The sequence below is a fragment of the Zea mays genome, chromosome 1 (assembly GCF_902167145.1).
Source record: "Zea mays cultivar B73 chromosome 1, Zm-B73-REFERENCE-NAM-5.0, whole genome shotgun sequence".
Lineage (NCBI taxonomy): Eukaryota > Viridiplantae > Streptophyta > Magnoliopsida > Poales > Poaceae > Zea > Zea mays.
The window spans coordinates 128,166,805-128,194,145 of NC_050096.1; the positions used below are offsets into that span (position 1 = coordinate 128,166,805).

General features: G+C 43.2%; 2 protein-coding genes and 1 pseudogene across 2 annotated transcripts; 1 reads left to right on the plus strand and 2 right to left on the minus strand.

Annotated features, from left to right (window-relative positions):
• Positions 1-1,486: 1,486 nt before the first annotated feature.
• Positions 1,487-2,662, minus strand: LOC103644903 (RHOMBOID-like protein 10, chloroplastic; annotated as a pseudogene).
• Positions 2,663-2,729: 67 nt separating this feature from the next.
• On the minus strand, positions 2,730-3,222 carry LOC109943675 (lysine-rich arabinogalactan protein 19-like). The gene is made up of 2 exons (XM_020547175.1): positions 2,886-3,222; positions 2,730-2,779 (listed from the first exon to the last, which is right to left on the minus strand). Exons 1-2 carry the CDS (start codon positions 3,220-3,222, stop codon positions 2,730-2,732), a joined length of 387 nt encoding a protein of 128 aa, XP_020402764.1.
• Positions 3,223-11,735: 8,513 nt separating this feature from the next.
• Positions 11,736-12,773, plus strand: LOC109941386 (probable pterin-4-alpha-carbinolamine dehydratase, chloroplastic). The gene has a single exon (XM_035964084.1). The coding sequence runs from the start codon at positions 12,234-12,236 to the stop codon at positions 12,645-12,647; it is 414 nt and encodes a 137-aa protein (XP_035819977.1). The 5' UTR covers positions 11,736-12,233; the 3' UTR covers positions 12,648-12,773.
• Positions 12,774-27,341: the final 14,568 nt, after the last annotated feature.

Consider the following 27,341-nt stretch of genomic DNA (forward strand, 5'->3'; position numbering starts at 1 on the left):
TGCTTCAGAACCATTAAGGAGAAGACCCCTGCAGAGACAATCAAATCAAGATGTTGCGAACTCTTCCTTCCAAGAATGGTGATACAAACAAATCAATTTCAGTCGATACACAAATCAATCTCAAAGGTAAAGCAGGCACTAAGCTGCTGACCTTGCAGTCATCAGTGTTTAGAGATACACTTGAAACTCTTCATAACTTGCATATCTCTTTAAACCTCTATTTCTGATATGATACATCCAGTCTGTGTGTTTATATACAGGCAGCTCCACACTGAATCAACAACAAAGCACATCACTTTAAACAAACTTGTATGACTAAGCGCATTGAATTAATTGAATCAGAGATCAGATATTTAAAGATCAGACCACCAGAATCCAAAGTGCACATCCAGTTACCTTATGTTCCCGAAAATGGGCATAAAGGAGTGCAATGCAGGTGAAGTACTTGCACAGTAGAACTATGTTCAATACTAATGGCAAACGTCAAACCTAAAATAAGATCCAATCCATCGGATTCTGATATGATACAGTCAACTAATTCATCTTGTGTACTACAACCTACCACATAAACACCACTTAGTAGACACCCTTTTTTCTTTAATCTAGGGAACTGAACAACCAACTTATAAGCAAAAGATCAAAGCAATGCCATTTCATGGTATTAAAAATGGGGTTAAGATGAAAAAACATGTTATACGGTGATGTAATAAATGGGTAGAGTTTATCAGGTGTAACAATTTTCGGAACATCAAGTAGGACAGATGCAATCTGGAAGTGTCTACCCATTTCCTCCCTTCATCACTCAACAAAAGTAAGTCAATGTAGTATAGTATGATAATTTGTAAGATTGCTAATACAACTAAATAATAACCATTCTTACAGTTTCCTTTTTCATCATCTTTGTGTAGATATTTTCTATAGTATTGGTAATAGAAATTTTGTATCTCCATTGCATTAGTTCTAGCAAGCTTGCTCTTTGTCTCTTGTTCATCCTACCAGACAAAAGGGGGCAAACATCAACAAACCAACTATAGTTTATTTTTGGTTGGATGGCTGAAAGAGTATTTGACAATTGACATAACGATGCGGTTAAGTCTTTAGTAATGGACAATGAACATTGATTGTCAAACATATCCTATAAAATCACCTATGTTTTGATGTGGACAGTGTCGGGCGGCGGAGTAGCCGATGGAGCGAGGACGATGGAGATCGGAGTAGGAGCAATTCCCCCACGATGAAGCAGCCATTTGGCCATCGCGGAGCACGGGTCCTCCGCTCTGCGTACCCGTGCGAGAGAGGTATTTCCCTCGTCAAGAATCAAACCGTGGAAATAGTATGCGACAGCCTGAGATAAACATGTAAAATAGATGTCATAGAGTAGAAATGCTTAAAAGATTAAACATTAGAGAATTACATCATCTGGAGAAAATTTAGCCTGTTTTATTTAGACAAGAATTTACAGCTTAAAAAGAATGATAACTTAAGATCAGGGCACTACCATTGCCAGCACCGAACTGAAATAAACAGCTAGATATCTTCTAGGACCACTTAACATTTCAACCATGGGCCCAATAGAGTTCAACGAGAAACAATTGAATTGCATCATTATGACAACATCCAACAGGTAGGAAGTTAGCTGATATTTTTTCTATGAAATATAAAACCCAATTCTAACATAAAAACATACTGCAAGGTGTGTGAGATTTGCATGAAGTAGAGATGATGTTGCCAAACACCAAAACTGTCCTCTATCAATCAGATTGTTGATCTTTCATTGCAAATGATGGTCATAACTGTATTAGATTAACGAAATTAACAACACATAACTGAAATAGAAATTCCAACCAAGACACAAACCTTGGCTCCCCACATAAGAAGCTTTCCTTGTGATGCTACATGAGCGACATAAGCGCTTCGTTGAGAGCAAAAGGAAGGGTGTTAAACAACAAATGTACCATAGGATTGGAGCTACTATCACATAAACTCAGATTGTCCACCGACTTACAGGACATTAAGAGCAAGAAGGACATTAGTCTAGAGCCTCTTCTTGGAATTGATTCCATGAGGCTGTCTAGACAACAACTTCTCGTTACTGATGTATCTACCCCCTGACCCATTCCCACTGAATAGAGTAGAGCTGCAAACATAAGGTGCAGAGAACACATTCCCTATCGCTGCAAGAATGTGGAATGTTGCAAACGATTCTGATCCTTCAAACCAAAAGCTACCCATTTTCGTCAAGGCATCAAGATGTCGCACCTCCTAGAGTAGCAAGGTTCACTTGACATTAAGTATTTGATCGAGCACACACACACAAAAATCTCCATCCAATCAACAATGACTGTGAGAGCTCAGTCAACAACAGACTGAAGTCTGTTTGGTTGGGAACAGACTAAGTAAACGCTATCATGGTATGCATCCCAAGTTACAACGAAATGAAAGGCGAGGTGAGGCACGATACCGGTGAGTGAAGGAGGCCGGCGAAGCGGCGACGGAGAGCACGACCGACTTGCGCGCCTGCGAAGGCTGCGACGATGGTCGGCCTCCAATAGCCGCTATCTCCGCCACCATCGCTGCCGCTGTCGCGGCAAGAGGAGTAGCCAGGTGGGGGCGGGGCAGGCCACAGGAAGGAGGAGAAGGGGAGCAATAGCCATGAAGCCATGGGCACCACCGCCGCCTGCGTGTGTGCGTCTAGGGAGCCGGGTGGGGGCGTGGGCTGGGGACGGGTATCATGCGACATGCTGGGGATCCATGCGCACGCTCCTCCTCCTCGCCACCGCTGCACGAGCGACGCAGATCGGTCAGGCCAGTCACCGAGCTGGTTGGCGTGACGCGGCGGAGGCGACAGGGTAAGGAGATTAGCTTGCGGGGGGGAGTACAGGTACCGGGGGCGACGGATCTGGGCTTGGCGGAGGCGACGGCGCCAACGGCGTGCAGAGCGGAGGACACAACAGTCGCCATTGGTCTTGTCGAGGAGCGGAGATGGGCTGGGCAGCACACAACCGCGGGGGGAGGTGGGATGGACAAAAGTGACGGCGAGGTGTGTGCAGCACGGGTGGGAGGCCGAATCGCTGGAGGGGAAGGGACAGGAGAGCGGATGCGGGGTGTGTGCGACGCGGGGGCAGAGGCACCGCGAGCGAAGGTGTGGTTCGGTGGCGGCACGGTGAAGGCTTTGGATCCCCCTAGCCGCGGGCATCGCAGGGATGGGGACGAGGCAGGCATCGACGTACGGGGTGGTTGCGTGGACCGATGATGGTGGGCGGCGATGGATAGTGCGATGATGGCGGGGCGGCGATGGAGGGATCCTGGAATTGCGCGGCCAAGAGCGGTGCAAGGGGAGGATGTCGGAGGCAGGGCAGGCAGAACCGTGCGCCAGGCCAATGTGGACGCCTACGGTACCTTCTTAAGAGTAGTAGAGATTATTGGGTAAATAGAATTGATCAAGGGCACAACTTGCCTTCAACGAGCTCCTGTTCAGCAGTCTCCACTTGCTGAACACCCGGATCCTCTGTAGCTGGCTCGTCTACTCGCAACAATACAAACAAACATGGTATAACAGAAATTAACATCACCCCAAACTGCAAAACAGAATGCATGATAATATTCTATGCGTCATAACGAGATCGTAGGAACAGGAATAACTAAATTCGGAGTTACGGTTGTCGAGGTATGAATTTTCGAAGTTATTATGTGCCTAGTATAGAATAATTCAAGTGAATAATTTTAGTCCAAGTTTCATGGCTAAACAAAGGTACTAGGCGATAGACAATATTAAAACGAAATTAATGCCACTGGAATGGATTAAAAAGGATTAAAAATTAGTTTTCTATGAATTAAATGAGTTCTAAGATTTATTTTAATACCAAAAACTCATTTCTATATTTCTTTTATTCAGTTTACTGATCCCTGGACCGCGCGCATTAATACAGCGAAGCTCAGGGTTTAACTTGCAAAATTTCCCTGACACAGACTGCTCACATGGTGGACTGCAAATTTATTTTATAATTTCTGGGGGACTTTTTAGTAAAACTAGCACCGCGAAGGGGTACGCGCCGATCTCGGCCGTCCGATTGCATGCCAAGCGCAAGGATTGGATTTTTCACTTAAATGACCGGGTATGTATTAATGGCCACACGATTTGGAAGTGACGGCACAGATTTAATTATCCCAGAGTCTCCTAGATCCACCCAATCAGATCCAACGGTCTGTATTTAACCCCGCCTAAACGATCTGCGCGCCTCAATCCTAGCCGTCGGTCCCCATATCCACAATCGGGATGTCGTCTTCTTCCTCCCGATAGTCGCATGATGCCTCAAACACCAACAGAGTGCAGCCTCGACGAACGCCGTCCAAGCAGCCACGACTGAGCACAGACAAAAGTTGCCTAACACGGAGATAAGGACGATCTACTGGGTTGGGAATGTACCAGCGCCAAAGCGGGAGCAAGGTTGTCCCCGGAAAGTGCAAGGGTTCCCTTGCTGGTCGATGGCGATGCGCCGGCCTGCCGCTCTGGTGATGCCCCAGACAAATCCCCTCCGCGCAGCACGGAAAGCCGCCGAGGCCTGCCCCGTTTGTCTCTGCCCGCGTGTACATCCGCTCTGATGTCCGTGCTGGACCACTTCGTTCCCCCCTTTTCTTCTCTATCTCCTACACCGTCGAGAGCCAATGGCGACTAGGGTGTCTCCATTGGATGCAGCAGGATGAACAGGAGGAGGGCGGTGGCAAGGTGTTAGCAGCAGAGGAGGAAGAGAGAATTAGAGACAGGAATAGGGGGAACGCGCAGGAGGACGCGCTCAGGAATTGTATTCCTTGGACAAGGGTTTAGAATTCTCTTACAAGTCTGTCTTCTTCTCTCTCCTTTGTTCTATTTATATTTAGTATTCTATTACATCATGGGCTTAATCTGTGATCCACTCTGGGCCGCACACAGCTGAGTTAACTCGTCGGATTCTTCCACTCCTTCTCGGCCCATCACCCAGTGCTGCATCCTGTACTGGTTCTGGAACGTCTTCTCCTGATGACATGGTGCCCTTGCTGACATTCCCCCCTTGAAGAGAACCTGCTTGCCCCCAAGCAGGAGCGAACGGAAACTGTTGTCGCAAAGTAGCAAAGTCCTCCCATGTAGCAAGGGACACAGGCAAATCAGACCACTGCACAAACACTTGAACTTGCCCATCAGTACCCACACGCTGTTTCAGCACATGAACAGGAATCTGACACCCTTCCAACTGATCAGGCAACTGGGCGACAGCAACCGTTGGACCGACAACTCTTTTTAATTGAGATACATGAAAAATAGGATGAATAGCCGAAGTAGCAGGAAGCTCCAACTTATAAGCCACTGACCCAATCTTGGCCAAGACCCGGTAGGGACCAAAATAGCGAAATGCCAATTTCTGACAAGATCGTCGAGCCACTGAAGTTTGGACATAAGGCTGTAACTTCAGAAAGACAAGATCACCAACCGAAAACTGGCGTTCCACACGATTTTTGTCAGCTTGCTGTTTCATCCGATGTTGGGCACGCTTCAAATGCTGCTGTATTAAGTCAGTCATGATGGCCTTCTCTTGAATCCAATCCGACAGCGAGGGCACTGGACAAGCTGATAGAACATCAACACCAAAATGCCGAGGAGAATAACCATACAGCACCTCAAAAGGAGAATAAGTCAAAGCTGAATGCCAACTGGTATTATACCAAAACTCGGCCAAGTGAATCCACTCACTCCACTTGTGGGGACAAGCATGGACAAAGCATCTCAAAAACGTTTCCAAACATTGATTAACCCGCTCAGTCTGACCATCCGACTGAGGGTGATACGCGGAACTCATGTGCAAAGAAACCCCAGCCATAGAGAACAAAGTTTTCCACAATGCACTAGTGAACACACGATCCCTGTCAGACACCAGAGCAGATGGCAAACCATGGAGTTTGTATACATTTTGCATAAAAACTTTAGCAACAGTGGCTGCTGTGAAAGGATGCTTCAAAAGAAGAAAATGAGCAAACTTAGAAAACTTATCAACCACTACCAAGATGCAATTGAAACCGCCTGACATCGGTAACCCTTCAACGAAATCTAGAGTCACAGTCTGCCATGCTCGGTCAGGAACAGGAAGTGGTTGGAGTAATCCTGGGTACTTCACTCGCTCTGGCTTTGCTTGTTGACAAATTGTGCAAGAAGCCACAAACTCTTGGATACATTTCTTCATAGCAGGCCAAGCAAACAACTTCTTAATGCGCTGGTATGTCACAGGAATACCCGAATGGCCTCCCACAGGAGAAGCATGGAGAGCTGACATAATGGACTGTTGGACTGTAGCATTATTACCAATCCAGACTCGACCCTTAAATCGCAAGAGGCCATCTTGTAAGGAGAAATTGGGTACAGAAGTAGCATCGACAGTCAACTTAGTAAGCAGTTGTTGGGTAGCATCATCCAGCAAATAGCCATCCAAAACAGCCTGACACCATTGTGGCGTAGCTACTGAAAGAGAAGAACACTGAATAGAGTCATGCTCCCGTCGGGATAGGGCATCAGCAACACGATTTTCAGTACCCAACTTGTAAACCACCTTATATTGCATCCCTAATAGCTTCGTGAAAACTTTCTGCTGCCATGGTGTATGCAAACGTTGCTCATTAAGGTGAATCAAACTCTTCTGATCAGTGTAAATCAAAAACTCCCCATGCAGCAGATAAGGACGCCAGTGCTCCACAGCTAATAAAATAGCTAAATACTCTTTCTCATAAGTAGAGAGTCCTTGTGTTTTAACACCAAGAGGTTTACTAATGAAAGCCAAAGGATGGCCCTCCTGTAGTAAGACAGCTCCAACCCCACACTTAGAAGCATCTGTTTCTATGCAAAATTGTTTAGCAAAATCAGGAAGAGCAAGTACAGGAGCAGATGTCAATGCCTGTTTAAGAGCAGTAAAAGCCAAGTCATGGTCCTGAGTCCAAACAAACAGCACACCCTTCTTGAGAAGTGTGGTGAGAGGTTTAGCAATCACTGCAAAATGGTGGACAAATTTCCTGTAATACCCAGCTAGACCCAAAAAACTGCGAAGCTGCTTCACATTAGTAGGCTTTGGCCAATTGTTCACAGCCTCAACTTTAGACAGATCTGTAGAAACTCCAGCTTCACTAATAACATGGCCCAAATATGCAATCGTCCGTTGAGCAAACTTACATTTGGAAAGTTTGACATACCACTGATCCTTAGCCAATAAAGATAGCACCTGCGCCAAATGGTCCAAATGTTCCTCAAAAGTTTTACTGTATATGAGGATGTCATCAAAGAAAACTAAAACACATCACCTCAACAAGGGTTTCAAGGTTGTATTCATGGCACCTTGAAAAGTACCAGGGGCTCCAGTTAACCCAAAAGCCATGACCGCAAATTCAAAATGTCCATAATGAGTCTGAAATGCCGTTTTGTACTCTTCACCAGGTTTCAGGCGTACTTGGTGATAACCAGACAAAAGATCAAGAGTAGTAAACCAGCTAGCACCAGACAACTCATCCATAAGCTGATCAAAAACTGGAATAGGAAATTTACTCTTCAAGGTGAGGGCATTCAGATACCTGTAATCCACACAAAACCTGAATGTGCCATCCTTCTTTCTAACCAAAAGTACGGGCGAAGAAAAGGGAGAACTGCTTGGCCTCACAGTACCCATCTGTACCATAGCAGCCACTTGCTTCTCGATTTCATCCTTCAAATGAGGAGGATAACGGTAAGGACGAATGTTCACAGGCTGAGCACCAGGAACCAATGGAATAGAGTGATCACATGCTCGAGCAGGTGGTAAACCAGTAGGAGCTGAAAAAACATGCTTGAATTGCTCCAATAAGGCTGTGACAGCAGGATGCTTCAGCTGGCCATTGTCTGACTCGTGGACGGCAGGAGCAGCTGTAATATGGATCAGCAGCTCATCAGATTCCCCAGGACAGATACCTTGCAAAATTGCTGAACCACCCTTGTAAGGCACCACCATCCATTTGTGTTTCCAATCCACTTTCATGGGACTAAATGACTCTAGCCAGTCCATGCCCAAGATGAGATCATAAAATTGAAGAGGTAATACTTTCAAATCTTGCACAAACTCACATCCCTGCATAGTCCACACAGCCTGAGACACAGCTGCAGTGCAATGCATTCCCTCCCCATTAGCTACACGCACAGTCATCTGTACAGGCACCAGAGAGACTGACGACGGTAAACGAGACACACATGCAGCACTAAGGAAGGAATGAGTACTTCCTGAATCCACGAGAACCAGCAGGTGCTCATGCTGCATCAACCCATGAAACTGAATAGTACGCCGAGCAGAACCACCAGATACCGCTGCATTAGAGATGGCCAAGAACAGTGTATCTTCAGGTGATGCAGAGGTATCTTCTTCTTCAAGAGACAAAGGTTCCACTGGAAATAGATCAAAAACCTCCTGAATGGCCTGTAACTGAATAGTATCGCTGCACACATGACCACGATGCCACTTCTGTGCACACTTATCACACAAACCCCTTGCACGTCGATACGCCCGCAGAGCACCCATCTTGTCATCTGCAAGACGCGGCGGCTTCACAGCAGCTTTAGTACTGGAAGGGAACACCTCTGCACCTTTGTCAACACCTGGTGACGCCGGTAGAGGAACAGTTGGGGAAGGCTTGCTCCAACTAGCAGCGGCAAACTTGCGACCCTCGGTCCGATGAGCAGGTTCAGACACTTCTTCCTGCAACAACGCTAGTGTGCATGCTGTATCCAAATCAGTAGGTCTCTGAATCAACACCACCGCCCGAATGTCGCCCCTCAAACCATCCACAAATCGAGTCGTGAAATATAAAGGATCATGAGCTGCATTATAGGCTGTCAACTGATCAACCAAGGTGGAAAAACGATCAATATATTCAGCCACTGTACCGATCTGTCGGATCCGAAACAACTGACGAAGAAGGGCTTGATATTGATCCCGATCAAAACGATCATGTAACAATTTGCACAACAAGGGCCAGGAGATGTCCACATACTTGCGCTGCACTGATTGAAACCAACATGCAACAATGGGGGACAAATGCATAGAAGCAATACGCACCCAAGCAGAGGAATCAACTGAATACATATCAAAATAAGCTTCACAATGCGAGATCCACAAACGAGGATTATCCCCAGCAAACACTGGAAACGCCAACTTAGGCAATTTTCCCAACAACTCTGGGGCAGGAGGTCGTGATTGATGCACATCATACAGAGGACCATGAAAACGAGGAGGCAGGGAGAATGTATTCATACCCTTTCCAGCAGCACCCGAGCTCTGTGAACCCAATGAAAAATCCCGTCCGATTGGATCACCGAGAGGCTGCAGCGATCCGGATCCGGCGAGCTGACCTTCTGGTTTGCCAAGCAGGCTCATATCAGCCCCCGCCGTCTCCAACCGAGCACGATCCCACTGCAAATTCATCTTGCGGAGCTCGAGTTTGATGTCGTCCATTGCGGCATCCACGGTCGGCCGCCACGCCTCGAGCTCGCCACTGGTTCGCTCCAGGGCCACCAAACGCTCATCCTTGGAAGCCACCAAGTCAGAGAATCGCTTCTCCCACTTCATATCCATGGATGCAAACTTCTTCTCCATCTCGTCGACGATGAACTTGACATTTGGATCCATAGCGCCCGCGCGACGCTGAGCACGTGTGAAATACCCGTGCGATGAAATTTGCTCCAGGTCGACAAACGCCCCAAGGAACGGTGAATCTGATACCAAATTGTTAGCAGCAGAGGAGGAAGAGAGAATTAGAGACAGGAATAGGGGGAACGCGCAGGAGGACGCGCTCAGGAATTGTATTCCTTGGACAAGGGTTTAGAATTCTCTTACAAGTCTGTCTTCTTCTCTCTCCTTTGTTCTATTTATATTTAGTATTCTATTACATCATGGGCTTAATCTGTGATCCACTCTGGGCCGCACACAGCTGAGTTAACTCGTCGGATTCTTCCACTCCTTCTCGGCCCATCACCCAGTGCTGCATCCTGTACTGGTTCTGGAACGTCTTCTCCTGATGACATGGTGCCCTTGCTGACACAAGGAGATACTTAGATCACTGGGCGAGGTGCCAGCCCGCGCGTGGCTCTCGGGTTGTTGCAACGAGCTCCGATCTTTACCCGGGCGATGGCGCCCAGGATCATGCCGTGGTGATAAGGTGATGTCTTAGCAGTCGGTCCCACATGACAGTGGCCAAGACTCAATGGTATGTTGCGGTCTGAGGGGAAGTCAGGGTGTGGGCCCTACCCATTGGTGAAACGCACATGGTAGTGGACCGAGCTGGGCTATGCGACTGTGTTGTTGGGCCGAGCAGGGAGCAGATTCAGCCCAAAACCAGTCATAGCGTTTTCCTTTTTTATTACTCCTAATTCTTTTCTAATCCCATTTGAACGTATTTTTAAACTCTACTGTTCAAATTCAAATTCTTTGGTCAGTTTCACACAGAGATTACATGTTAAATCAGAAATATCATCATGAAAAATTATATTTATTTGTCTATATTTTACTTATAGTGCACATAGTTTTTCTTTTTCTCCTCTTTTCTCAAATTCAATAATTCAAAATAAATTTGAATTGTTGGTTTGAATCTCAAATTCTCAAATCTTAATAGCACTCTAATATGAATAATACTATCAATGTTTTGCCACAATCTCATTGGTATTATTAATATTATTATTATTTTATTCATTCCTCAATTCCTTTGCTCCCATATTTAAAAACCTCAAACTGGATTTTAAAGTTATACTTGTTTTACTTATTTGTTTGAGTTTTAAAGCACAAACAAAGGAAGTCCAGCATGATGCACGAGTTCATATGTTTATATTTGGTATTTATTTGCAAGAAAACATGTCTCATAAATAAGTCACATAACCCAAAGGGTTCCTTCATTATTCTCAATGACATGAGCCATGGGGACTCTCTACTAGGGTTTACACCCAGGTGGAGGACCTCACCGGCGATGAGTGATCCGGTCGACAGAAGGTGGTAGAGCTTCAAAGGAAGGCACAATGAGCTTCATGGAACCTTGGCGAAACTAGATGTGGGCTTGAATTTGACAGGGAAGGGCGATGGAGGGCTAGCCACGGGAGCTGACCATTGGTGACAATAGTGTCATGTGGTCAGCGCACAGGAGAAGGGTGGAGCTTCGATTAACTGGTACACTGGCCATGGTGTTGTGTGGCGAAGGTGTCAAGGTGCTCAGATGGGACTGCAAATGGGCAGGTGTGCACACTCGTGCGACTAGGTGTTGGCGACGATGGGGGCACGGTGGAATGGGCACTGGCAAGGGTGAACGATGGTGAGCTCGTGTAGGAGTGAGCGAGTGAGGTGCCAGGAGCTGTTGTGTGCCGTAGCTGTGCTTAGGCTATCCGCAAGCGTTCCCTCTAAATTTTTCCCCCTAAATGTTACTATGCAGCCACATCAGCAATATTCTCTCCCCTATATTCACTCGTCCCGCAACCATTCCCCCTATAAATTCCCCTATATATCCCTCTACACATTAAATATACATTTCCACATAACTAACATAACTAACTTCATTTTCTATTTTCTTTTCTTTTCTTTCACACGCTTGGCCGGCTACGCATTTAGTTTATAATTTTTTTTCAAGTTGGTCTCCACTATTTCGTTATAAAAAATTATTAAAAATCATTTTACTTTGTTTTGAACTATGCACGCTTGGGAACATTGACTATGTCCATTCATCCAAACATTTGATCAAAATATATACATCGAAGTGACAAATTCGTGTATACATTTGTATGGACAAAAAATGGAAGTGCTTGATATTTTCCATGACACGCTCCACCAGATCCTCATCCCCACCCTCTCCGTGCTCTCCCTCTGAGCGGCCGGAACACCGTGTCGACAATGGACGCCACGAACTCCATCCTCGCGAGCAGGAATCCCCAATCTTTGCCAGGAAATCCAAGCTCTAGCCTTTGACGGCCGGCAGCAAGGGCAAGAACTCAAAACCGGCGCAGATTGAAAGATCCGAGCATGAGCGAAGGAGGAGGAAGGGAGCCGAGCAAAGGGCCACTACCTAGAGCGGATGCGCACAGGATCTGCAGAACGGAGAAAATCAACCAAGATCCAATCGATGGGCAGGGGGCAAGAGGCAACATCAAACTGGGGATTCTGGGGAACTCGGAATAGGCGGAGGAATCGGTTGGAATTTTTGGGGAGAGGCAGTAGGAAATGGACAGAACCAAGACCCTGTGCGCGGTTTCGAACCTCCCGCTGCAGCCCAACGCGGAGCCGCTCTCCCTCGACGACGCGCGCAGGCTCCTCTTCAAGGTCGTCGGGTGGAGGCTCGTCCTCTCCGGCGGCGACGGCGACGGCGACGAGCAGCGTCCCGCACGGCTGCAGTGCGTCTGGAACGCCGCGCTCTACGGCGCCGGCCACGCCCCAGCGGCCCTGGCGTTCGAGGCCCCCAACCAGGTGATGGCCAAGCTCTCCACGTCCTCCGCCGCCGGCGACAGCCTCACCATCAACGACTACATCGTCCCGTGGTTGCAACTGCCGCGAAGCGGAGCCGGTGATTTCTTCTGGAGCGCGCGAGCGAAGGTGTCTCCGCGAAGCAGCGTAGGGGGAGAACAGTGCTCCTCCTAATCTGGCGTGAGAGAGAAGACGAGCGCCACCTAGGGGGTGCCGTAGAGGATGCCGTTGCGGGTTGAAGAGTTGCTCGGTAGCCCCTACGCGAGCTACAGGATTAGGGGAGGGGAGGCCAAGAGTGAACCGTTGCAATCAGTCTTAAATAAAGCACACGAGGTGGGTGAGCGACGGTGCCGACCGACTTGCAGCGCTTGTACAGGTGTGCCAAGTGCACAAGCAAGTGGTCAGGCAAGGCATCGAGCACGTGGTGCCATGCCATGTGCTTGGCTTCAAACAATGATTAGCTTGAAATCTTTGCGAATTTGGGAAAGGTTCATTTAGCTGATTTCTTCCCCTCACCACACTATATAATTTGTGTGAACGTTGAGCCAAAACAAAATAGGTTTAAAAGATATTGAGTGGTCAAGTGGGGTCTGTCCTTAGTGCCAAATCTAAGGTAAAACATAGGTCAAGTTATGTCAATGATCTTTCTTAGCCTCTAGTGTTTCCATGGCATGGGCTAGTTAATTTAACACATTTTTTACAGTTTGACCTAGTGGATTTGGTGATTGGAGGTTAATGAACAAGGAGTTTAGTTCTAGGCATAGGTTTTGACTTGGAAAATTTTGATTTTCCTTTTGGATTTCAATTTGGGTTAGGCTTTTGAGAAATCGCCACCCCTTTTCATAGCTTGAACCTATTGTAGCTTTGTTACTCACATTATTATCCACAACTTTTGTTAAGGGTCCAATCCTAGTTAAGTCTTCTAGGCCAGTTTCTTCAGTGATCTTTGTTTTGCACTCTTTGGAGTTTATGGAGGGGATTAAGGAGGCCAACTTAATTCATCTTCTCTGCATGATATGGGCATGTTAGGACCTTTTTAGCATGTTTATCTTGTTTTCTGAGCTTACTCATGGTTTTGGTAGTGTTTGCCCTACTTAAGACACATGTGATAATATAATCACTTGAGGAGTTAAGAGGGGAAACACTTGCTCAACACATGGGGTGTTACAAGGTGCGATGGGGTATGAGTACCCAGACTATCCCAACTTAGCCCAAGAGGCTGATGCTAGGATAAAGAAAAAAGGAACTATCAGTATCATGGAAAGAGAGACCATTAGAATGGTTGAGGAGAAAAAAGGGAAACAAAAAACAAAGGTGGCCATGGAGATGAATATTACATCAGGTGGTGACGAAGGGTATTCTCACTCAGACACAAGGACCTCGCCTTCTTTGGAAAGAAAGAAGCGAAAGGTGACTGATACAGAAGTGGAGGAGAGGTCTTCAGAGGGGAGTGCTTCGGCTTCATCGCTAGGGGGCACTCAAATACTACAGGTAATGGCAAAGCCTCTATCTGTTACTCCTTTAAGTCCTCTAGGGTTGGACTTGATCAGCTTGTTGCTCACTGTGAAGGATAAGAGAATAACAAAGGAGTTATAGTTGAAGCTTCTGTAGTTGCATCCTCGAAAGAAATCCTTTGTCCAAGGACATTACAGAAGGAAAAGGGGTTAGAATTAAGAAGAAATGTTTTGCACAAACAATCTCTTATGAGGACGGATTTTTGGAACTGTCACACCTTGATTTAAGGACATATCCAGGCACGTCTCAAATGTGTGCCCATCAAGTCTCACACATATGATGACTCATGGTACAAAAATCACTGTCACATATTTATTACATATAGGGGTTCTTTACAAAATAACTAAATAAATTACATCATATGATGGCAACGATTCTCTGCAACCATAGTTGACTTGTAGACGACGGCCTAGACCTCTCCAAACTCATCGTAGCATCCTTCATGCTCCTCATCTTGCAGTACATGTTCTTGACTTGGTGTGAGTTTAGCAAGAGTGAGCTCACATACGTTCATCGCTCAAAAAGTTGTGGGGACTAATGTGCATGACCTCACTTACGGTAGGGGCTCATGTGAAGTGTAAGGCTTACCAAGAAGAATGGTTAAGGCTGAGAATTGCTTTTAAAGATGGTTAAAATTTTATTAGTAGTTACTAAGTATAGGTAGATACCAACCCAATTAAGTAATTGACACAATTAATAATAATATCCCACAATGCAATGCAAATGATATGTTAAATTTAATTCCATCAATTAATTGTTGGGGGCCTTCCTCTTCCGAAGGTCCTCAAAAACATAACTAACATGTTTTTCAGTATAACATAGACCGTTAAGGGAGGCTTCGGCTTTGAGATGAAGGTGTGTGTGGTATGAAGATGCAATCTGAACGAAGGACAAGCTAGCTCCGAAGCTGTGGCTGAAGGAGCTTCGGCTTAGCGCGATGACGATGATAAAAGGAGAAATCAACCTAAAGGAGAAAAAACTGTTTAATCCTCGACAACTTGCTTTATGGTCAACAGTAAATGTCAGGGACATGAATGTAATTTTGTTCAGGCTGTGTCCTGCGCCTATAAATAGGTGAATAGTAACACTGTACTGTTCACGCTGAATTGTAATCTCTCTCTCGCGTCACTCTCGCTTTCCTACCTTCTATCAAGCCGAAGGTACTAATGTAATACAAATATCATTGATGCTTATTCATCTTTATTCATGTTTATAAATAATCTAATGAGAATATAAATATTCCTCTGTGTTTCATATGTCTCTTTACATTATGTTCACTAAAATGATGAAGGTATGCTCTTCATGACCTTCGTTTGAAGATCATTATATCCCAGGAGAGATAATGCTTTGAAGGACGAAGGTCCCTAATCGTTAACAAATGTGTTGCTCTGTTCTTGATGTATAGCATCCGAGAACAAGGACCAACATTGGCGCCCACCTCCGGTAAACTCATCCGACCACCTTCGGCAAGCATCGACCTTTGTCATGCCACCGAAGAAGATAGTCGGGCCAGGGGCTACACTACAGCCGCTGGATGTCAATCAGGAGACGCTACGCGAAGCTAGGAGCCAGAAGAGGAAGGCTACCAGCCCAACACCTTAGGAGGATGAACTGGACCAAGAGATCAGGGACCATGAAGCTATCCATCAACAGGTTCAAAAGAAGAGAGAGAAAATGCTTCGGCTCGCTGATCTCAAGAGAAAGATTGATGAGGCCGCCGAAGAAATGCGCCATCTCACCGAGGAGGACCAAGATCGAAGGCCCCATCACAGGGAGCTTCGCCAAGAGAATTCATACAATGATGATGAATGATATAGTGATTTTCATCATGGCAATTTTGCTTTCGATGATGCTTCTCCTTTGGCAGCAGGGTTGCAGGCTACCCCATGGCCCCCATCATACAAGCCACCTCATCTTCCTATGTATGATGGGTACTCAGACCCGAAGCAGTTCCTAATGAGCTACGAGGCAACCATATCTTCATATGGGGGCAATACTGCAGTCATGGCGAAATCCTTCGTCATGGCAGTTAAAAGCGTAGCGCAAACTTGGTACTCTTCTCTTCGGCCAGGAACAATCACATCATGGCAGAATCTCAAGGATATGCTAATTACTAGTTTCCAAGGTTTTCAAACGAAGCCAGTCACTGCTCAGGCTTTGTTTCAATGCACGCAAGACCATGAGGAGTACCTTCAGGCGTATGTCCGACGGTTCCTACGTCTGAGAGCATAAGTGCCTACAGTGCCCAATGAAATTGTCATTGAGGCCATGATCAAGGGGCTTCGGCCAGGACCTACAACTCAATATTTTGCCAGGAAGCCCCCACAAACCCTGGAGAAGCTTCTTCAGAAGATGGATGAGTATATCCGGGCTGATAATGATTTCCGCCAAAGAAGGGAGGCAGCATACAGGTTTTCTGAGATGGCCAGGGGCTTCGGAGGAAGAATTCACCCCAGGCACGTTAGGTCGATCCATAATTCCAACCCAAGTGATGATAGAGGAAGTCAACCTCAAAGGCAACAACACAGCTCCCAGTCATTAGGGCCACAACAAAGCTCCTTCAGAACACCAGCCCCAAGAGGCAGAGAGGGTAGAAGCTTTGGAGGAAGATACGGAGATTAGCCCAGAAGACTATTTTGCTTATTCTGCGGTGAAGACAAAGGCCACACCACAAGAACATGCCAAGTCACAATTCAGAAGCAAAAAGAGATTGCCGAAGCTGAGGCACGACATAATTAGCCGAAGCAGGTCCTACATACTGCTTCATGCTATTCTCCCTATGTCCCAAAATACGTAGGTAATCAATAGCTTATGGCCTCTGTCACTTTGGCAAGCCACTCTCAAGCTTCCTGGGCCTAGCTCCCACAACCACCACCGCTACCACCTACTCTAACCCGAAGCCAGCAGCCAGAAGGGCACCAGCACGCTCAACAGCAGCATGATTTTCGGGAGGAGTCCGAAGCTCGCACAGTCAATAGTACTGTGCCTGAATCCAAGCACATCTACTAAAGAATATCCTACCCTTGGTGTATCTTTATCTTTTCTGTTATTAGTACTATGCCTGAATCCAAGCACGAAGGACTGAATTCTGATTTTATGTAATAATAGTGCTTGTATCATTGAGTAAAATGCTTCCTCCTAACAAACTTCCTAAGGGAATGCAGAGTAAGTTCCGAAGCTATGAAAGTTGTTTTTAAGGGAGCGCAGAGTAAGTTTCTAAGCTACAAAAGTCATTCCTAAGGGAGCGCAGAGTAAGTTCCGAAGCTCAAAAGTCGTTCCTAAGAGAATGCAGAGCCAAAATACCACCGAAATATAAGGTGAAGAAGCTCCAAAGTCGTTCCTAAGGGAATGCAGAGCCAAAATACCACCGAAATATAAGGTGAAGAAGCTCCAAAGTCGTTCCTAAGGGGATGCAGAGCTTAAATACCATCAAAATATAAGGTGAAGAAGCTCCAAAGTCGTTCCTAAGGGGATGCAGAGCTTAAAGCACACACCCAAGATAACACATAGAAGATGTTAGCCTATTCACACTGCTTCTTATACTAGTCTAATGAGGTTGGTTATTTAGCAATATTAGATTTGCCACGCAAGTATTAAAAATGGTAACGTCTCGTTTATTGTGTTCCTTATCCATATAACGACACTTGCTAAAATAACGTTGATTGAAGCTGATTACTTCCTAGACTTCGACAATTTAGTTTACTACTTAGAGAGACGGGGACTAGTTACTTACATATAACCCAATTATAATAGTTACTATTATTGTTACTCATATTCACTTAAAACCAAAACAAGCAAGCAGTCACTCAAGGCAAACATAACAGAGTAGAGCAATCAATCACTTCTAACACATTTAGGACAGCAGCACATTAGTTGTTTGTTTCCGTCATCACTCACAAGATATTTATCCAAAAATAGTGATCAAATACTTTTTGGAAAGCATAAGAAACACTCTACAACTTTGGTATTGTCATCTCAACATGATTAGACCTTTAGCAAGGTCGAATTGTGCAAAAATAACAGCTCTGTCCAGGATGGACAGATTCAGGCCCTTTGTTTCAAAAGTTCATAACTAGAGACTCATGTATAAAAAAACAGGTGATCCTAGACTTTCTGGAAAGCTAATAAAAATTTCTACAAATCATTTATAAACATCTCAAGTTGATTTAAAGTGTATCAAGGTTAAAATACACTAGGAGGGCTTTGCTGTCCAGATTTGGATAGATTTAGTCTTCCTACTTAGAACATCCATAACTAAACCTTCAGATCACCAAAAGAGTGATCCAAGACTTTTTGGAAAGCTTAGAAAAAGTACTACATAACTTCTATAATCACCAAGAAGTGATTCTATGTTTAACTAAACCAAATAATTCAGTTTTCGAAATCTGTTCTGACAGTGGACAGAATACAACAATCACCTTATAAAATTCATAACTCTCAAACTATTAGGCCTATGGTTATGAAATTTTAACACAAGCAAGATAAGAAAAGCATCGACAACTTTCGTATAATGACCATGAACATATTGTAACGTTAAGTTAAGCAAACAATACAATTTCTGAAATCTGTACATAAATTGGACAAATTCAGTTATTGAATTTGTGAAAATTATAACTTCTAAACGATCAGACTTATGGTTGTCAAATTTTAACACAAGTAAGATAATAAAGTTATCTACAACTTTTGTATATGTCTTTTCTACAGAAAACATGATTTAGTTAATTAAACAAATAGCACGACGAAAACAGTGCGTGCAGTCCTAACTACGACAATATTTCACTTCATTTTCCACCTAGCCTTTACAATACCATCCACTTGCTACTCTAGCTGTTTTTAACACTTAATTATAGTTATTTAACCGATGGCGTGATAGCTACGAAGTCATGCTATCACTTCACCTTACAATTCAAATTAACTAAACAATTCCAATCGAACTCGCCAACTAGCCAATTGTGTGCTAGCCTATTTTTCATACCACCACTACACCACATACCGCATACTCAGAACAACTCATTCACATTTCACAGATATCATTACTAAAACCTTTCTCGCATCGCTTGTAACTTAAAACTAAGCTTTACTATGCAAACACATGACTTTCAGTTTAATCACGAATATCATCATCACACCACATTGACTCGATTCAAAATAACCCTACATGTTCATCTCATGAATGGAGCATTTCAACAATCATTCTAAAATGAACTAACTCCATTACACAACTTGTATTACGAGCCTACTTGACCACTTGATGTGTTTACTCGAAATCGAGAGCACAACCAACACTGTTCACGCATGAATTTCAGTTTGCAAGCACGAGAGCACTCACTACCGAAATCGCGTTCTTTGCCGAGTGTCTAAGACACTCGACAAAGGCTTTGCCGAGTTTAACACTCGGCAAATATTTCATCGGCAAAGGGTTCTTTGTCGAGTGCTTTTTTTCGGACACTCGGCAAAGACTTTGCCGAGTGTCAAAAAGCACTCGGCAAATAAAAACACTCGGTAAATTAAGTATCGAAAAAATTTAAAAAAAACAGCAAAACATTTTTTAAATTCTAGGAACAACTCTCCAACCCTACCCTATTACACAACTCTCCAACCCTACCCTATTACCTTACATGTTGCCCTATCATTTTTCACTATTATTTTGAATCAAACTTATATATTTTGTAAATGGTGAGATTCGAACTCGCAACCTCTCTCTCGCGCATACTCTCCTATACCACTACACTACTACACCAATTATGTTTATATTACGTTTTCATTCCCCATGTACTATAACAAATTGAGAGTAATTTGATTATTTAAGGCACTAAATGAGTTCATTTGAAAATGTGACCAACTATAAAGTTGCATAACTTTTTGAGATCTACAAGTTTTATTTTAATAGTTTCTGCATCCGAGACCGTTTACAAAATTTGAATTTTAAATTTGAAAACTTCACACGAAATTTTCAATGATAAAATGATTTCAAATAAAAATTTGTCAACTACAAAGTTTCATTACATTTCAAGACCTACAACTTTTATTTTGGTGGTTTTTCCATCCGAGACAGTTTGAAAAATTCAAATTTCAAAATTCAAACATAATTTTGCATAACAAGATGATTTCAAACTAAAACATTGTCAACTACAAAGTTTCATAACTCTTCAATACCTACAACTTTCATGTTGGTGGTTTTTCCTTTCGAAGTCGTTTTCAAAATTCAAAATTTAATTTTTTTAAAATTCAGACGTAGTTTTCGTTGACAATATGACTTCAAATGAAAAAGTTGTCAACTATAAACTTCTATAACTTCTCAAGTTCTACAAAGTTTATTTTGGTTGTTTGGTCATTTGTTTATCTCAGATGATGGTTCTAACAATATGCACAAATTCTATACGTCTCTCTCGTAGTTTCATAAACTACGAGAGAGATATAGGTTTTATGAACAAATTTATTTTTATTTTGTCATATGAAGAAATGTTCAATATATAAATTGTACATCATGATGAGTTATACAAATTTGTAGTTGAAAACTTTTTCATTTGAATTAATTTACTACTTTAAAATGTGATTTTTAAATTGTCTTTGCCTAGTGTTGGAGAAAAAACACTCGACAAAGAGCTCTTTGTCGAGTGTTGTATTTGTGACACTCGACAAAGAGCCCTTTGCCGAATGTCAAAAAAAGACACTCGGCAAAGAAACTCTTTGCCGAGTGTCAAAAATAAAACACTCGGCAAAGAGCTTCTTCGCCGAGTGTTTTCTTTTACCGAGGGTTTTTTGCGTGGCACTCGGCAAAGAGCTCTTTGCCGAGTGCCCGAAATAAAACACTCGGCAAAGAATATGACACTCGGCAAAGAGCCAAATTCCGGTAGTGATTCAACTAAATTACCAAGCAAAATCATAGAGAAGTACTACCATCAATTTCTCAAGTTTAAATCATTATGACTTAGTTATCAAGTTTCAATTTATATCAAGACACTTAATCATTTCAAGAAACATGCACACTTTTGTTTACTTCTAATTTGTCTTTAATTCTTCTTATAACTATAAAATGTGTGTCATTTTAGCACCATATGAAACTATCTAATTTGAGGCTGAAATTTTGATGAGGCATAGGTAATAACAAATCATGACCAATGTATAAATTTCACATGCCCAGGTTTTATATTTTATTTAATACAAAAATAACAAATTGTTAATGCAATAAAGCATGTGAGAGCAAGTTAAATCTAAAATTAATTAATTTCTGTGGGTGCATGACCATATTAAGTTTTCTTAGGCTACTATAATATCATGCAAGGACAGTGGAATACCATTTTCTATTTTTACATTCATATATTATTTATAAACTATTTAAAACTACTTAATATGCATCAAACAAGTTAAATCACTAACTTAATAATACATGCACCACAATTCATGAAATTTTTAACAGTCACCAAGAATCACACCAAGAGTCTACTGTAAACATTGCAACCTATCTGGAGCACTAGATCTACAGATACAAAAATATCAAGCAAATAAATTTTCTTTTCATTATTTAACTTGTTTTAATTAACACACCAAGAAAACAATGAACAACATATAAGTTTTATATTTTTCGTTGATGGAGTATGACAATATCTAACTAACAAAACAGGTTTCATCATTTTTGTATTTTTATAAATAAAACTATGGAGAGAAGGAAATTCATTTGTTTTCTAAACCAGTTTTAAATACGAATTTCTACAGCCAAATATTTCTACTAAAACATTCCAACTTATATATCCAATAGTTAGAGAATTTCATAAGAAAGCCAACAAAACAAATTTCACGATTTTAGGAGCTCTAAAACTCGAAATATGAATTTTTGAACACAACACAGAAATCTGCAATTTTCAGGACAAAAGCACATGGGCCTATTTGTCATACTCACACATTGCTTCTTCTTCCTCCTTACTTTCTGCACGCACGCACGGTGGTTCGAGCAGGAACAGGCGCCATGGATGAGTTCGAGGAGACGAGTGGGTCGGCCATGGAGAGGAGACCAGCCATGGCTGGGATGTGTAGAACTCGCCGCGACCACAAGGGAGAGATCCGGCAGGGAGGCCTGCACAAGGATGACGGCGTTGTGTAGACCTGTGCGCTTGCTGCTGGCGTCCATGGAGAGCTGGGAACGGGCGCCGAGGAAATGGAGGGATAGAGGGGGCTCGGATGGGGGAGAAAGAAATGGAAACCACGGTAGGGAAGGATGTAGCGCTACTGGCATAAAAGGACCAGTCGACCATGGGCAGAGAGGGCGGTAATGGCCAGGGATTGGCTGACCATGGCGGTGGCCACTGCCACACGGCTGGCTGCTTGCTGTACACGCTCCCTCCCTGGAGCAGACTGTCAAACACGTATTGGACGGCCATTTTCGTCGTTTTCTGTTTGGAATCGAACCTCAATTAATGCAAAAGATATGTTCCTTGATCTATACTCTACAAGTTTTGTACAGAACTTGAAGTGATTCGAGCACTGGTTAGAGAGTTATAGACCCACGAAAATTAGTTTGTCAGTGGCTCAAAAATTAGTGGAAACTTGTGAAAACTGAGTGTCAAAGCATGTCAAATGGAATCGAATGAATGCCATCCTTTAATATGTTGTGACTCTATTAGTTATTAACAACTTTTATATTTGGGGAAACTTGAGTTGTTCAACAAAAATTTGGGAACGCGAGACGTCGACCCGAACGACGCTGATTTCAGACTTAGAAGAATTTGAATCCTGAAATCAGATTTTTATTCTGTCTTGATGGCACTATTTGAGATACTAAGAGATTGAATCAAGGCTTCATTTAAATATAATATTTGTTGTATACCACAGGTTCTACAATTTTTATTAAAGGTCAAACCTCATATCTTGAATATAAATTAAAGTTTCACCTTGGTCAAGGTAGCATCATTATAAGGCTTCAAATTATATTTTAAGGCAATTGGGGTATTTTCTCGACATTTCCTTGGCATTTTCTCTACATTAATCCTTAATAACTTTTATTGTAGAGTTCATATAGAGTGTTTTGGGAAGGTTGGCATAACTTGGTTAAATTTCTAAATTTGCTTTTACTTAATCGAGCAGTCTCATGCAAGCGTAGGATTTATCTTTTCATGTGAGTATTTGGTTCAAACTTATAGAAATCTTTAGAATACACTTGATAGATAGAGATGAATGATGATATAGATATAACAAGTCGAGCTGCATAAGAATTAATTAGAGGTTGACACAACACAGATTCTGCGGGAATGCGGATTCAGATTAAATATTTGGACATAGACCGAATATCAAGAAAGAGGATTCGGACATAGACCGAATAACATCACAACTGTCGAGAGTCCGAATAAATGAGTCTGGACGGGAGTTGCGAGACGAGATTGACTTTCAAATTTGTGTTTTCTTCAAGAAATAAAAAGTTTTAACAGGCTCCAAATTTGGCTGTTCTTGAGATCGAATAATTCCAAACTTGGTGAAACATACATGAGTAACTTGATGAATGGAGATAGATGCGATCGTGAAATAGAAATTTTTACTGAGCATTCGAGATTAGGATAAATCTTCTGACATAACACGAAACAGACACCTGGGGTGTCACACATACACCATAATATTACATTACCAAAATGTAATAATTATACAGACTCCAGCGTACAGCTTGACTTCATTACTTATTTTACATAAGCATAACACTTAGACTATACTATTCTAGTCTTCTTCATCCTTTGTTGCTCCATTTCCTGCTGCAGGGGACCGTTCGTCAGCAAGATTCATGGAAGGAGGGGGCCTAAAAAGGTCCAGCTCCCCATCAAGTCCTTCATTTGCTATACCCGATGGTCCGGCTCCCATTGCAGCAACGTCTGAAGGCACGTCCTGGTGCAGTCGAGCATATAATACATGTACCTCTTCATGTAATGTATTACAGTACACTTGCAGGCTTTCGAGGGATGCACTAAGCTCTACCACACGAGCTAGAGCTTTCGCTTCTGTAACACCCCTGGTGTTACTGGCACTAAAACTTGAGCATAACATCATGTGCATTGACATGTCATGTTGTTTGTTACACCTAGAATGCATTCACTAGGTAAAATTTCAAAATAAGTTGTGATGATGTGACTTAAGGTATACTTAATGCTAAGGTAGGGTACTTAACCCTGGAAATAGGGCCTATGGATTAAAGTGAAGCCAAAATGAGTAATAATCTCATAAGCCATATGAAATGTTCACAAGGTATCACATTTGATGTGCTTTAGTGGCACAAAAACCCTAAAGTCCTCAAAACCCTAAAAGAAACCCTAGAAAACCCTAGGGGGTAAATGTAAATTTTAGGTACTTTCGGACCAAAGTGCAAATATCAAAGTGATAAAGCATCACAAACCAAGTAACTTTCATATTGGAGAATTTTTAAGTTGAATGATGAGATTTGGACTTATTTGCAAAAGGTCACATGAGTACTAGGTGACTAAGTCTGAAAATTAGTGGAATGGGGTCAACTTTGGAGCTCTATATCTCTAAATTCATCTGGTAGTCTCTTATCTCGTACAGTCGGGTAACACAGAGTGCAATATACAGGAAGCTGGGGATAAATGAAGGTTGATTCCATAATTATTAGAATAGGCATGCATCATGTTAAGAATATAGTAATAAATCTTCCCCTCTTATGGAGACATGGCGCGTACAAGGAAAACAACACGCAAATCTACTGGACCTTTTGGTGTGCCTCGCCATCAGCTAGCTCCCAGACATGAAGGGAGTAGTAGTGGCAGCAATGACCCAATTGGAGACCTGGAAGCCAGGGTGGAACAACTCCAGTCAGAACTACGCCACAGAAACAAGGCACGGGAGCAGGACAGCCGGCGTATAGCAGAATTGTCAGCTGACGTCAGCCGCTTGCAATATGAGATTTTAGAACAGGATTCGGCCATTGATTGGACCATCAACTCGCGTTCGATCGCTTGGGACCACGAAGCAAAAGCTCGAGCTCGTGTGGCAGAGCTTAATGTGACCCTCGACAGCCTACAAGTGTACTGTAATACTTTACATGAAGAAGTACATGTATTGTATGCTCAACTGCACCCAAACATGCCTTCTGACGTTGCTGCAATGGGAGCCGGACCATAGGGAGTAGCAAATAAAGGACCTGATGGGGAGTTGGACCTTTTTAGGCCCCCTCCTTCCATGAACCTTGCTGACGAACGGTCTCCTGCAGCAGGAAATGGAGCAACAAAGGATGAAGAAGACTAGAATAGTATAGTTTAGTTATTTTACTTATGTAAAATAAGAAATGAAATCAAGTTGTACGCTGGAGTCTGTATATTTATTACATTTTGGTAATGTAATATGATTGTGTGTGCTGGCATGTTATATTTTTTCCAAATATTTCTTTGCCACAGATGCCATCACGGACTCGCAAACATGATGGTGCGGGGACTTCCCGCGGTCGGGAAGATACTCCTAACCCACCACCAGTACCACAAACTTTGGCTGAGGCTACCGCTGCCCTGGTCAATGCCACTGCAGATAATACGCGCTTCTTGCACGAAATGGCGGGCAATCAGTTCCAAATGCACGGGGGAGAGCTCCTCCTCAAGGACCGCGTGAAACCACATACTTGGAATTTTCTGAGACTCGACCCCCGCTCTTTATTAAAGAAGAAGAACCTCTAGAAGCCGATGAGTGGGTAAGAGTTATGGAACAGAAGTTTGGGTTGATTCGATGCACAGAGACTTTTGTTGTTTCTGTTCAAAGGTGGTACCCAAAGAAGAACCCCAGCTGTGAAGTCGTGGGAGGATGTTGGCCTCCTACTTTAAAAACAATAATTTTTTGTGCGGCAGGGTGTTTTGCCTGCCTAGTCTGTAATAATAATACTTTATGCACTCGTAATACCATGGTATTGTAATAATAATACTCTGTCTATATATTTTATGAATGTAAAATAAGTTATTGTAATCTGCTTCTGCTTATTCTTTCCTCCGATGTGATGTAATATCTCCGTGACGGGTGAAGCGCTCTTGGGCGAAATGATGAAGATACAGTTACCGAACTTGTCGAGTGATTATGTGCATCTATAGGGTTGTCCAAGGTCCTTAGAACAAGGACAACTGTAGGTGGGCCTAATACCTTGGGAGGTTCCGTCACAGCTTCGCAGTCCTAAGAAAAAGAACATGAGTTGACGGGCCAATCAATGGCCGAATCCTGTTCTGAAATCTCGTACTGCAAGCGGCTGACTTCGGCTGACAATTCCTCTATAAGGTGGCTGTCCTGCTCCTGTGGCCTGTTTCTGTGATGTAACTCTGACCGGAGCTGTTCCACCCTGGCTTCCAGATCTCCAATTGGGTCATTACTGCCACTACTACTTCCTTCGTGACTGGAAGCTAGCTGATGTCGTGGCACGCCAAAAGGTGCAGTAGATTTGCGTGGTGTTTTCCTAGTACGCGCCATATCTCCATAAGAGGGGAAGATTTATTAGTATATTCTTAAACATGACGCATGCATAACCTGATAATTATGGAATGAACTTTCGTTGATCCCCAACCTCCTATATATTGCACTCTATTACCCAATTGTACAAGATAAGGAACTATCAGAAAGTGGTAAGGTAAGAATGAAAGAATATTTCTAGGTAAGTGTTTGAAAATTATTTTGAAGTACTACGTAATATCTGAAGAGATGGGCTTCGCTTCGATACCAGTTGTGACAGAACCTCCCAAGGTATTAGGCCCACCTACAGTTGTCCTTGCCCTAAGGACTTTGGACAACCCTGTAGATGCACATAATCACTCGACAAGTTCAGTAACTGTATCCTCATCATTTCGCCCAAGAGCGCTTCACCCGTCACGCAGATATTACATCACATCGGAGGAAAGAATAAGCGGAAGCATATTATAATAACTTAATTTACATTCATCAAATATAGAGAGAGAGAGTATTATTATTACAATACCGGGGTATTACGAGTGCATAGAGTATTATTGCAGACCAGGGAGGCAGAACACCCTCCTGCACACAAGTTTATTGTTTTCAAAGTGGGAGGCCAACATCCTCCCGCGACCAACTTCAATGCTAGGGCTCTTCCTTGGGTACCACCTTTGAACAGAAACAACAAAACTCTGTTGTTTCCTCACCTACAACAACATGGGTTCGAAAACCCTGAGTATGGAGTGTACTTTCGCAAGTCTTACCCGACAAAGAAAAAGACTCTCAAGGATATGCTGGCTTGAGGAAGTCAAGGTAAGGCTATTCAAGAATTAAAGACTCTGTTTGTAGAAACGCTTACTAACAGTGGATCCTTAAAAATCCAGTTTTATTATCAGGTTAAGTCATTACCTGAATCTAGAGTTCTTTCTACCCTAGTTCAAG